The 12818-nt window shown below is 41.9% G+C and overlaps 1 protein-coding gene across 1 annotated transcript; it reads right to left on the bottom strand.

The window, feature by feature from the left end:
- Positions 1–859: 859 nt before the first annotated feature.
- On the bottom strand, positions 860–11567 carry ndufaf4 (NADH:ubiquinone oxidoreductase complex assembly factor 4). Its single transcript, XM_033021049.1, has 3 exons — positions 11376–11567; positions 7149–7243; positions 860–1347 (listed from the first exon to the last, which is right to left on the bottom strand). The coding sequence occupies exons 1-3, from the start codon at positions 11509–11511 to the stop codon at positions 1048–1050; spliced, it is 531 nt and encodes a 176-aa protein (XP_032876940.1). The 5' UTR covers positions 11512–11567; the 3' UTR covers positions 860–1047.
- Positions 11568–12818: the final 1251 nt, after the last annotated feature.

Here is a 12818-nt window from a genome sequence, read left to right as displayed (position 1 = left end):
TTTAGTCTCAAATTAGGCTTGCCTCAGGTTGCGGGTGTGTGAGATAATAAATCCTATAACATTGTCTCCCAAGTGAGGAAGTGACAGAGAAAGAAACAGCTAGTCATATCTGTGAAGTAAGATGCCATAAACCTAATGGCCAATGTTTATGAGGGACCAAGTGACAGAGAGGAAGCAGCGAAAGAGCTAGGGTGATCTCTTTGAAGATAAAATGTCGTAAACCAAATGGCCAATGTTATCTTGTACCATGTGACAAAAGGCCTTTGATGTGATGCCTTTTCCTGTACCTCTGACCATGACTAATGTCTGTGAAATGTGCTAAGGGGACAAAAAAACCCTATTTAAGGCAATGTGAATTCTGTTGTTCAGAGAAGTGGACAGAGGACGGTCAAGTGTCTGTATTGGTCACTTGACTGGAATTCTCGCTCCCTTCCATCGGCCGATGTTAAGTAAAGTTTTGAACTGGTCTACCAAACAGTTTGTGTGGTGTCTGTTTATTAAGAAGCGAACCTGGTTTAGTAGTTATAAAAGTAGCCTTTTCAACACCTTTCTTCAACATTTCCATAATCAAAAACAAACCTGCTCACTATGCCATATTTTGATCTACCCACTTTTTTGAGCAAACATCCGGTGAATATTTGGAACACATTACGAAGGAGCATTCATTGAAACCAAAATAGGCAGAAAACATAAATAAACTAATAATATTAAATATAAACCAAAATCTACAATGTATGATGATCCAGATCTACATGTCCTGAGTGGCTGCACTTTCACAGTGTTATGAAAGCTTGCTATGATGCAGCCACAAGTGGAAAACACTAAACTCTTGTGATAATATATTGTGATGCTGTTCTTGCCCAATACACAAATAGTTCCAGGACCAATTTATTCACAGGATCTCAGCATAGGTCTAAAGCTTTACACACAATATCCAATAATATTCCTTTAAAGTGAACAGGTTGTAAATCTTAAATATAGAAATTAAACATTTGGTGCCTGTTTTTATAGAATTAAATATATTGACTGAAATTGTGTATATATTTGTTATCTTGCAGTTATCTGTTCTTTTTTGTCTTGCTTTGGAGGTAGCAATTTTATTTCAAACGGTTTGAAAAATTCCAGCAATCCTTTAACATATTGAAGTTCTAGACTGTATTCTTCAGCTATTTTATCAGCAGTCCATACTTGAGATTGTAGCTTGTGGTTGTTGAGTACTGTAAGAGCTTCCACAATGCTCAGCTTGCCTTTTGGAACACGTTTAATACCAAAAGGTTCATAATTCAAAGTGGCTTTGGGAAGTCTGTACTCCGGCACTTGCTTAGATTTTTCATCAACTAGCAGGTTCTGTAAAGGCAAAAAAGTAATATCCTGTAAAATGTCTGTGCTCCCTTTAGACAACAGTCCTTTCGATGAAGACACTACTGTCAACCACAATACATGCAATAGAAATCATAAGACGTTATTAGATCCTTCTCTAACTTCTAGTTCCCCCACCAGTCTGTCTCCGACTACATTCTATCTCTGTCCCGCCCACTCCCGACATCAGTTGGAAGAAAGGTCTCGACCCGAAACATCACCCATTCCTTCTCTCCAGAGATGCTGCCTGCCCCGCTGAGTTACTCCAGCATTTTGTGAATATCTTCGATTTAAACCAGCATCTGCAGTTCTTTCCTACAGTTATTCAATCCATGTGGGCTTTTTCTAGGCCAAACCAATCAATCTTTTTGTCCTGATCTTTCCCAGTTACCCTGAAAATGATTTCCCCTCAAAGGCCTGTCCAATTCCCAGTGGAAAGTGATTCCTTAATCACTTCAAATTCCACAATCCCCACAGGCAGCGAGATCCTGATCATAATCATTATTTGCATCCCCCCCAGCAAGGGCCTCCCAACACTTCAAAACTGTGTCTCCTCATCCTTAAACGATCCACTCATCGGAGCATCTCCCCTGTTTACGTCATTCAAATCCCTTCATGATCTTATTAATCCCTGTTACATTTGCTCTGTAACTTCTTTACTCTTCAGTCAAACTGAAATTACTTTTCAAACTGAATCCTCATCTCTGGAACAACTCTATAAAAAACCTTTATGCATCTGCTCTCGGCCCAACTTACACAGTATTCCAGCAGTAGCCTAATTGGTGTTTTGTACATGTTCAACATAATTTCCCTGTTTCAGTATTCTATTCATACACCTTTGTTCGCCACCTCTAAATTGTACAAAGATATATTCTTGGTATCCTTTGCTTCTGCAGATAAGCCACGCCATCTTTCCTCATCTGCCAATCTACACTCATCTAAATTAAATTTTATCCATCGCCCTGCTAATTTTAGCTCTTCTGTTTTCAGGAAATCTATTGCTTTCTTCCTCATCCAGATTTTGTAATCAGTGTATTTCAAAATTTGACACTGCACATCTACACCCAGTAATTTATACCAAAGATAACAGAGGTCCTACCACTCATCACTGGGTATATAATTGTGCACCAGCCTCCCAGTCCCCTCCACAATTTGCCATGCCTTTGTTTTTTGACCTTAAAGCATTTAAAAGAAAATCTGTTCACTGACTCTTCCCCACGCAACCCTCTACCCCCCCCCCCCCCCCCTCAATTTTATCAACTAACCTTTTACATGCTGGCTGTGATAAATCTCTTCTGAAAACCATACACAATGTCTACTATGTTCCTTTCATCACGCCTCCATTATAGACAATAGGTGCAGGACTAGGCCATTCGGCCCTTCGAGCCAGCACCGCCATTCAATGTGATCATGGCTGATCATCCCCAATCAGTACCCCGTTCCTGCCTTCTCCCCATATCCCCTGACTCCGCTATCTTTAAGAGCCTTATCTAGCTCTCTCTTGAAAGTATCCAGAGAACCGGCCTCCACCGCCCTCTGAGGCAGAGAATTCCAGACTCGCAACTCTCTGTGTCAAAAAGTGTTTCCTCATCTCGGTTCTAAATGGCTTACCCCTTATTCTTAAACTGTGGTCCCTGCTTCTGAAATCCCCCAACACCAGGAACATGTTTCCTGCCTCTAGCGTGTCCAAACCCTTAATAATCTTATGCGTTTCAATAAGATCCCCTCTCATCCTTCTAAATTCCAGAGTATACCTAGCCGCTCCTTTCTCTCAGCATACGACAGTCCCGCCATCCCGGGAATTAACTTTGTAAACCTACGCTGGGCTCCCTCAATAGCAAGAATGTCCTTCCTCAAATTAGGGGACCAAAACGGCACACAATACTCCAGGTGTGGTCTCACTAGGGCCCTGTACAACTGCAGAAGGGCCTCTTTGCTCCTATATTCGACTACTCTTGTTATGAAGGCCAACATACCATTCGTTTTCTTCACTGCCTGCGGTACCTGCATGCTTACTTTCATTGACTGATGAACAAGGACCCCCAGATCCCAATGTACTTCCCCTTTTCCCAACGACACCATTTAGATAATAATCTGCCTTCCTGTTTTTGCTACCAAAGTGGATAACCTCACATTTATTCACATTAAACTGCATCTGCCATGCATCTGCCCACTCACCCAACCTGTTCAAGTCACCCTGCATTCTCATAGCATCCTCCTCACAGTTCACACTGCCACCCAGCTTTGTGTCATCTACAAATTTGCTTGCTAATGTTACTTTGAATCATTATAACATCACCAATAAGTTATCACGTTGATCAAATACAATTTGCCTTTTCACAAATCCAGAGGCTCTCCTTCATCAACATCACCAAGTGCCTGTTACATTTTTCCTGAACAGCTGCTTCAAACAATTGGAAGTTTCAGCATCTTGCAAAAAGCTCAGCTGATAAAGCAACCTATTTTAAATCAAATGTATTATAATAGACGAAACAGACATAAACTCTTTCTGATCCTACTTCAGGATTTGTATCACCTCAGACCAACTCCTGCACTACCATGTATAGGAAGGAACTGCAGATGCTGGTTTATACCAAAGATAGACACAAAGTGCTGGAGTAACTCAGCAGGTCAGGCAGCATCTCTGGAGAAAAGGAATAGGTTACGTTTCGGGTTGGAATCCTTCAGGGTTGGAAGAAGAGTTCCGACTCGAAACGTCACCTATTCTTCTCCAGAGCTATTGCCTGACCATTGCCTGACCTCCTATGTTTTGTATCATTACATATTTCATAGAAACATAGAAATTAGGTGCAGGAGTAGGCCATTCGGCCCTTCGAGCCTGCACCGCCATTCAATATGATCATGGCTGATCATCCAACTCAGTATCCCGTACCTGCCTTCTCTCCATACCCTCTGATCCCCTTAGCCACAAGGGCCACATCTAACTCCCTCTTAAATATAGCCAATGAACTGGCCTCGACTACCCTCTGTGGCAGAGAGTTCCAGAGATTCACCACTCTCTGTGTGAAAAAAGTTCTTCTCATCTCGGTTTTAAAGGATTTCCCCCTTATCCTTAAGCTGTGACCCCTTGTCCTGGACTTCCCCAACATCGGGAACAATCTTCCTGCATCTAGCCTGTCCAACCCCTTAAGAATTTTGTAAGTTTCTATAAGTAAATTTCAAAATTATAAGTACTTTCTTCAAATCAGCATGCATGGAAATTGTTTAATTCCAGTGTTGTTTAATTCACTACACTGGACAAACTGTTTGATTTACTATGTTGTCCTCCTTTCAGTCTGAAGAAGGGGCCCAACCCAAAACATCACCTATTTATGTTTTCCAGAAATGTTGCCTGACTCACTGAGTTACTCCAGCACTTTGAGTCTTCTTTCAGCGTGTGCTTTTAAAAGAATCGTTGATTATCAAGGCTTTGTATCAAACGGTCCATTTTTAATCTGATTTACAGAGACATCCTCATGTTCTGCAACTGTGTTCTAGGTTCACTTCAAACAGGTGGAACCAATTTCAGATACAAACAATCTATTGCTTTTAATAGAACCAGTTACAATACAAACATAACAAGAAAAAAGAAAACAACAATTGCATACCAAGATTTTATCACTTTTTTCGGAAATGGCATACAGAAAGACTAACACAGCAATGGAGTGTAAAACAAGGCTTTTGCTTTCTCCGTTCCGGAGCTCCTTCAATACCTGCTCTGCTGCACAACTGAGTTAACAGGGATGGCTGAAAACGGCTCTCACTTTTGGTAAAGCTTCCGGTGCAGTTCAGCACCTCTCTGCATTTTTTTTACAGTGGAAATTTAACAATGCTCTCTATCCTGGTCTTTGAATCAGGGTACTTGGTGATGCACAGAATAAATTAATTTGGTGTTGCAGTAAGTGGTCTCACTTTTAAGATTTTATTGATTCGAAAGCCATCCATTTAATTTCTCAATTCAAAAAGCCTTCACACAAACCTTCTAAACCATTGTTAGTCAGTAAAGCTCAAATTCGAGATGCATAATCAATAAGAGATAACTCAAATAGGTCAGTGAAACCAAGCCTACATCTGCTATTGACATCTAGTAAAGTGGACAAAACGTAGACACTGTTAATAAATGAGTTACACATGAAAAGATAGTGCAAAAATAATTAAGATTTCTCAAAGCAAATATTCTAAACAAAAGAGAACAGAATTGTATTATGTTTTAGTGGTTTCAATACTTCACTACTAAGATGTTAATTTTGAAATATTAAGATTTCTCCACACCATGGACAGACATCCTACCAAATCAAGTTAGACTTGCTGCAGAAATTCTCTTGAGTTTTAAGATCCAGCCCATAAATAACAATCAACTGAAATATCTTGTACAAAATTATATTTATTCCTTGAGTTCATCTGATCTTATTAATGGTATTCAATTAGAAGGTTCCTGATCTTCTAAACCTTCTTGATTCCCAGATCTTTGAGAAACATTTGGTCAGAGAGTCATACAGCAAGGAAAAAGGCTCCTCAGCCCAACTTGCCTATGCCAACCAAGATGCTGCATCTACACGAGTCCCATCTGCCCGTTTTTGGCCCATATCCCTCTAAACCTTTCATATGCATGTACCTGTCCAAATGTCTTTTAAATATTGCTATAGTACCAACCTTAAATATCTCCTCTGGCAGAGAAATTATGTTAAATAACATTCAAGTATTCCTCAACCCGAGTCTGAGTACACATTCTGTGTGAAATATAATCATTCTGACAATTTATAGACTCACACATTGGAAAAGAGGGTCACAGGAATAGCCAGATTTTCATACAAACCTATATGCTTCACCAATGCCTTTTATCGAGATGCATGCCGTCACTTTGTCAGGCCTATAGGTATTGTCAAGATTCTGGTAGGGCTATCTCATTTCACCATACCCCCAGAGCCTTGCAAATTATTTCTCTCAACTGCTTATCCAATTTGAAACCACTAATTGATTCTGTTTACATGAATTACCGGCAATGAGTTTCAGATCTTACCTACTCAACATTTGTGACATTGAGATTAGAGGAGAGATTGAGGAAAAAAAAGACCTCCAATTATACAGCATTTTAATGTCCCTTTCAGGACTTCACGAAACTCTTAACAACCAATGAAGTATGTTTTACCTGTAACCACAATGGGAATGAAGACAAAGTGGTACCTACATTTCATGCAGCAAGCTAAGTCCACAAGTTGCAAAGTGATAATGATTTGATACTCTATTTTAGGTGGCAGTGAATGACGGACCAGGACAACAGGGTAATTACCCGGCGAAGCACTCCCTTGGATCTGGACCAGAGTGGCAATGTAGATTAGGTCTTAAACCAAAATTATGACTGCTCCTAACTGAGGCACAGCTGACATTGGGCAATAAACACCAGAGCATCAGCATATTCATATCTGACTCACTCTAAAGGAATACATGGCATTTTTCTAATAAATTATATATTATTTAGTTTAGAACCTATCAAAAAAATAATAATTGTAGAATTGTCAATGTGCTAAAACTGATAGTTTTACCAGTTTTAAAACTACCCGAGCTAAGTTATTTCAGAGGCTAAATTATTTCATTCTTCCTTCCCCCCCCCCCCCCAACACAAAACATTCACTGTGTGTAAGAAGGAACTGCGGATACTGGTTTAAACTGAAGATACACAAAATGCTGGAGAAACTCAGCAGGACAGGCAGCATCTCTGGAGAGAAGGAATGGGTGACGTTTCGGGTCGAGACAAACATTCACTGCTGTGCATCTTTTACAATGTTTACCTTTGAAGGAGAATCTGTTGAATCAACGTAAACATCTTTCAGAAAAGACACAAGTTTTTCATTCTTGTTGTGTACTTCATTGACTTGAGGATTGTCTATGGAATTAAAGTAAAAGTTTAATGTTCATGGCTCAGTTAAGGAATCAAGCACAATCCCAGAACTTATTCAATTGGGATGCATTTCATGAATTTGAAATTCAAGTACAAATACCCCTTAGTTTCCCTGTTGTTTGGTGTGGTAATTTATCAGCAATGTATTTGAAACGTCAGCAGTGACCAGGACTGAACTATACAGCTAAAATATTAAGTTGACAAATTAATTCATCACATACGGTCAACACAGTTCAGAGGACTGCTCCATATTTTCATATCAAGTCATATGGGTACCACCTAATCTCTCTGCATGTTTCCAGGACAAAGGCTGATTTTAGAAAAGCCCAAAGAAACTCCTGCTGTTCTTCAATGATTGCTTCTTTGGTCCAGAATTACATTTTATTTAATGAGTTAACATAGGCAAGAGTTTGAGATCAATGTTACTGTTACTTAATAGGATGAGTTGTCTAAAATTCTGCAAAAATTGCTGGCCAAGGATATAATCTGAGGGAAAGAACTGAAGATGCAGTCTGTGGGAAAGGACTGAAAACTGTGGTGTAAACTAAAATTACATTTGCTATAATTGAAGAAATTATGATTTGTCAGATAATTTACACTGGACAGAGATAGTCAAGGGTGAGGATGGGAGGTGGGCAAACAACAAACAATTAGACGAAACAAGTGGCATTGAAGTACATCAATGTGTGTTCTTCTTCAATAAATTCAATTTCTATAATAATCTTAACAGCAAATTTTCCCCGAAACAGGAGTGTAAAATACATACATGCAGGATTGACAACCACAGAGTTAGTCAGGTCATTAAATCGCAGTTCCTATTTTATGTTATGAGAGAGCACAAACTCATGTCCAATTTAGCTTGGGATTTATTTTGATTAGGTTCTTTGGCATCAAAGAAGGTCATAGAAAAGGCAGCTAACAAACATAGCACGGATATTAAATTCTTGTGTTTGCATGGATTTGGAACGGATTAAAGCTGAGCTCAGGCACCAGGAAATTAGATCTCAAACAACAAACAATCTGCCTGAGGGACTCCAGTCCTGATACAGGGCCTCGACCTGAAACATCAACTATTCCTCCTCCCCCCCCCCCTTTCCCCCCATAAATGCAGCTCAACTCGCTGAATTAATCCAAGATTGTTTGTTGCACCAGATTTCAGCATCTGAAGTCTCTTGAATCTCTAAAATAGATTGGCAGGAGGGTGGATTCAAAGCATTAGTGAGGCAACTTACACAAAAGTTGATACAAAACTCGACGACAGCAAGTCTACTAGACAAAACAGGCAGTAGCATGGCAGGGAGTGAGGAAACACTATTGGATGAAACTCAGGACATCGAGAGAGAGGTACATGGGTTTGAAATATTATAGCCATTATATAAACGTGGCTGTGGGAGGAACAGGACTGCCAGCTTGTTGCTCCAGGTTAACAGGCAGGATACAGGTGGAGGAGAGAGAGACAGCTGAGTTGCACTTTTGGCATTTTGAATATCACAGCAGTAGTCTGAGATTAAATTAGAGGGATCATCCAGTAAGACCTCATGATGGAGCTGAAAAATAAAAAGGGGTTGATCACCTTGTTGGATCCTACTATATCCCCCCAAATAGTCAATGGAAATTAAAGGGAAAAATATGCAGGAAGATTATGAGTTTTGCAAGAATAATAAGGCTGCCATACTTTAACCTTCCAGATATGGACTGGGACTGCCTTAATGCTCAGAGCTAAGACGCAGTGGAATTCGTTAAGCTTCTATATATATATATATATCTATTATAATATAAAAATCTGTGGCTGCCGGCTGGCTGTGTGTTTCTGCCTGACTTGTGGCTGCCAGCCTTTGATTTGTTGCCACGACAACACCCGACCCACAAACGCCCTGATTTTTTCTATTTCGGTAGAGATTTCACTTTTCATTCCAAGTATCCACTCCTCATTAAATTTTGTCGTGTTTATGTACACTTTTTTAATCAAATCCTTCTCCCCCCCCCACCCACTCACTCACTAATTTTGTCGCCTCCTGCTGTCCAGCGACCATAACGGCTGCTGGCGCCCGCATCTCGCCTCAAAGACGCCATTTAAAAACAGCCGCACTGCTGATTCCTGAGCCGCTTGAGTTGGAGGACCACGTCTCCCGTGGGGGCTACGTTGGGGGAGCAACGGGTCTGCACTTGGTCTAGTATATATATATATATATATATATATATATATATGTGTGTGTGTGTGTGTGTGTGTGTGTGTGTGTGTATATATATATATATATGTGCGCATGTATATACACACACACCCGCATTGGGAGGTTTCACGGCAGTAGGGTCACGACCCATGACCCGTACTGTTGCTAGCTACGCTAAGTGGAGCACACACGATGAACTGCAGGTAAGCACTTACCATTGTTTCCAGCGTAGCGGGCCCGTTTTTGCGCTCTAAATAATTATGGAAATCGGGATAAGTGTGAGAGACATTTATCCTACTTCAGAATTCCAAAAGTGAGGAGAAATGACAGTAGATAGAAGCGAGAGCTGAAGGGACAACAACAGCCAGAGTGCTTGGCGAACATTGGCCGTTTGCTCGCCGCATTTCATTAACAGTAAGGCATTATTTGTGTTTTTTCTTGATTCCTTTGGCATCTAAAAGGTTTCAGGTGATAAATCTGTCTGTAAAATTTTTAAATCGCCCATGGTTCTCAAGTGGGTTTTTACATACAAAAAGAAAACGCCTCTGAAGCAAATTTACAGCCAGATTTATCACTTCTGAGACTTTTTAGATACCAAAGGAATCAAGAAAAACCACAAATAATGCCTTACTTGATGAAATGCAGTGAGCAAACGCGATAATTGCCAATATTTTCAATTCCAATATCTGCACAGCCAATGTTCGCCAAGCACTTTAGCTGCTGTTGTCCCTTCAGCTCTCGCTTCCCTTTACCTTCATTTCGCTTCACTTTTGGAATTCTGAAGTTGGGTACATGTCTCTCACACTTACCCCGACTTCCACAATTTTTTACAGCGCAAAAATTCAACATGTTGGCGTTTTTAACAGGTAGGAAAGTACGCATTTCTTGCATTAATAACATATACCGGAAGTTACGGATGTCCTCCAGATGGATTTAGCGGCTCCGTGCGTCAAGCCCTATGACCCAGTGGGCACTTTGGGATCAATTTATAGACTTCATCCTCAACTGCAATTTCTTGAGCAGTTGCCAAACCAAGCTGAGATGCATCATCCAGATCAGATGCTTTCTGATGTGCATCTATAGTAGTCGTTGGAGACAGACCAAACTTCATTGACCTCAGAGGAAGTTGAAGCATCGGCATTTAAAAGACATTTGGGCAGGTAAATGCATTTGAAAGGCTGAGAGTTGTGTCAAACACAGTTAATTGGGACTAGCTGGGCGCCTGAGGCGGCATAGAGTTGGGCGCAAAGTATTGTTTCCGTGCTGTTACTCCAGATAACCTCAAAGTCACCTTAACCTCATGCAACCGGCCTGTGTTTACCAAGTCGCCGGCAGATATACACACAAAAAACAGATACCACGCTGAAGGCCAAAGATCATAGAGCTCTAGAATCTTTACTGAGGCGGAGATTAGAGTTGCGAGTGCCTTGCCCTCGCTGCTAGGGCCAGTAGTCGCTCGCTTGCGGGAGGGGGAGCGTGTGCGGCGGGTGGAGGGCACAGCGGGAGGGGGAGCGTGTGCGGCGGGTGGAGGAGGACAGGTGGAGGAGAGCGCGGCGGGGTTTTGAGTTGCTTGTGCCCTACACTCATTATAGGGCACTGTAGTCGCTCGCTCTCTTGTGGGAAAGGGAAGAGTGTGTGTGCAGAGGGTGGAGGAAAGCGCAGCGAAGCCTTCAGTTGTGACTCGCTGCAGGTCCCGGTAGCCATTCGTTTGCGGGAAGGGTAGGATGGTGCGAGCCCCTTATACTCGCTACAGGAGGGGGAAGGACAGGTGGAGGAGAGCGCGGCGGGGTTTTGAGTTGCTCGGGCCCTGTAGCCTCTCGCTTGCGGGACGGGGAGGAAGTTGCGGCGGGGTTTTGAGTTGCTTATGCACTGCACTGGTTGCAGGTCCCGGTAACCGCTCGCTCGCTTGCTTGCTCGCTCTGTGTGTGGCGGGCGGAGACACTGACCGTGCAGCTGCTGCTGTAGCAGCGCCTCTGTGCCCGGGTGCCGCGGTGCGGGGCGCGGCTGCTGCCGCCCGATCTCCCCGTGCGCCCACTGCTCCAGGTTAAAGTTCCGCAGCGCGCGCGACACACGCGCACCCATGGTCGCTACACCGCCTGCAGACAGAGCAGAGCAGCTGCCCTGCACCAAAGCTGAGCCGGCCCGGAAACAAGCAAATCCCCACCTCGCTCAGCTGCAAAATATCGCCCACAAAAAGCGGCAGCGACACCTCCCGGAAACACTGGGGGTGGATGAACGAATTTACTCCCAGACTGGTTTACTCCCAAATGTTATTTCTCTCAAAGATCCTAGAGGAGCTCCTCTAGTATCTTTGATTTTCTCTCTCTCTCTCTCTCTCCCTTTCTCGTTCTCTTTCTCGGTCTTTCTCTTCACATATGCAATGTCACCTGCAAAGCAGTCACAGAGATATACAGCAAGAAAACAAGCACCTCGGTCATACTAGTCCATGTCGGCCACGATGCCTCATCTAAGATAGTCCCATTTGACTGCATTTAACCCACATCTTTCTCAAACTTTCATATCCATTTACCTGTCCAAGTGTCTTTTAAATTCTCTCATGGTACCCGGCTCAACTACCTCCTTGCAGCATTATTTTTTAATATATGTATTGCAGGTTTGCAACTTTTTTTTGGATGTTGAACAACAGGTAGGGTTTTAGGAACATGAAAAGAATACCCGGCCCTCCAAACCTGTGACCTAGTACACAACATACATTTCCCTTTCCTGCATTATCACTTGTGTAGAAAGGAACTGCAGCTGCTTGTTTATACCGAAGATAGACACAAAGTGCTGGAGTAACTCAGTGGGTCAGGCAGCATTTCTGGATAAAGAGGATGGGTGATATTTCGGTTCGGACCAAAGATCATAGAGCTCTATGATCTTTGGTTCGGACCATCTTTGCTCTAATCCATGTTAGGACCTGAAAAGTCACATAACATCCCTTTTCTTCAGAGATGCTGCCTGACCTGCTGAGTTACTCCAGCACTTTGTGTTTATCATTTAATTTGTTGGCTGTCAAGAGAGGAGGGATGGTTTCAGTATCAGTTAACAATATTGCAAAGACATGAAACCATTGATTGATGAATTCTCCTGCCTTTCACAAACATACTCATTTAATATAATTTTCCTCTATGTAATTTGTTGATTTGAAATAGAGAATAACATAAAGAGCATCGCTGAGATAATGCCCCTACAGGCCAGAAGCTTGAGTTAATCGTTAAACAACTAAATTGAAATTGATCTCTGCAGCATCGAGCATTAAAGAATCCGTTGAAAATAAACCATAAAATAAATTGGACAGAAAATTGTGTTCCCTCAAAACATGAAATATGAACACTCGTCAAAAAAAATGGATTGAAGTAAAATCTTGATGCAGGTTCTCACATGGT

The sequence above is a fragment of the Amblyraja radiata genome, chromosome 5 (assembly GCF_010909765.2).
Source record: "Amblyraja radiata isolate CabotCenter1 chromosome 5, sAmbRad1.1.pri, whole genome shotgun sequence".
Classification (NCBI taxonomy): Eukaryota; Metazoa; Chordata; class Chondrichthyes; order Rajiformes; family Rajidae; genus Amblyraja; species Amblyraja radiata.
This window is presented reverse-complemented; position numbering and strand designations above follow the sequence as displayed.

Coding starts and splice junctions, on each gene's coding strand:
- ndufaf4 (XM_033021049.1), bottom strand. CDS start 11,511: ATGGGTGCGCGTGTGTCGCGCGCGCTGCGGAACTTTAACCTGGAGCAG. Junction 7,244..11,375: donor GCTACAGCAGCAGCTGCACG/GTCAGTGTCTCC, acceptor TTAATTCCATAG/ACAATCCTCAAGTCAATGAA. Junction 1,348..7,148: donor CAACAGATTCTCCTTCAAAG/GTAAACATTGTA, acceptor TTGCCTTTACAG/AACCTGCTAGTTGATGAAAA.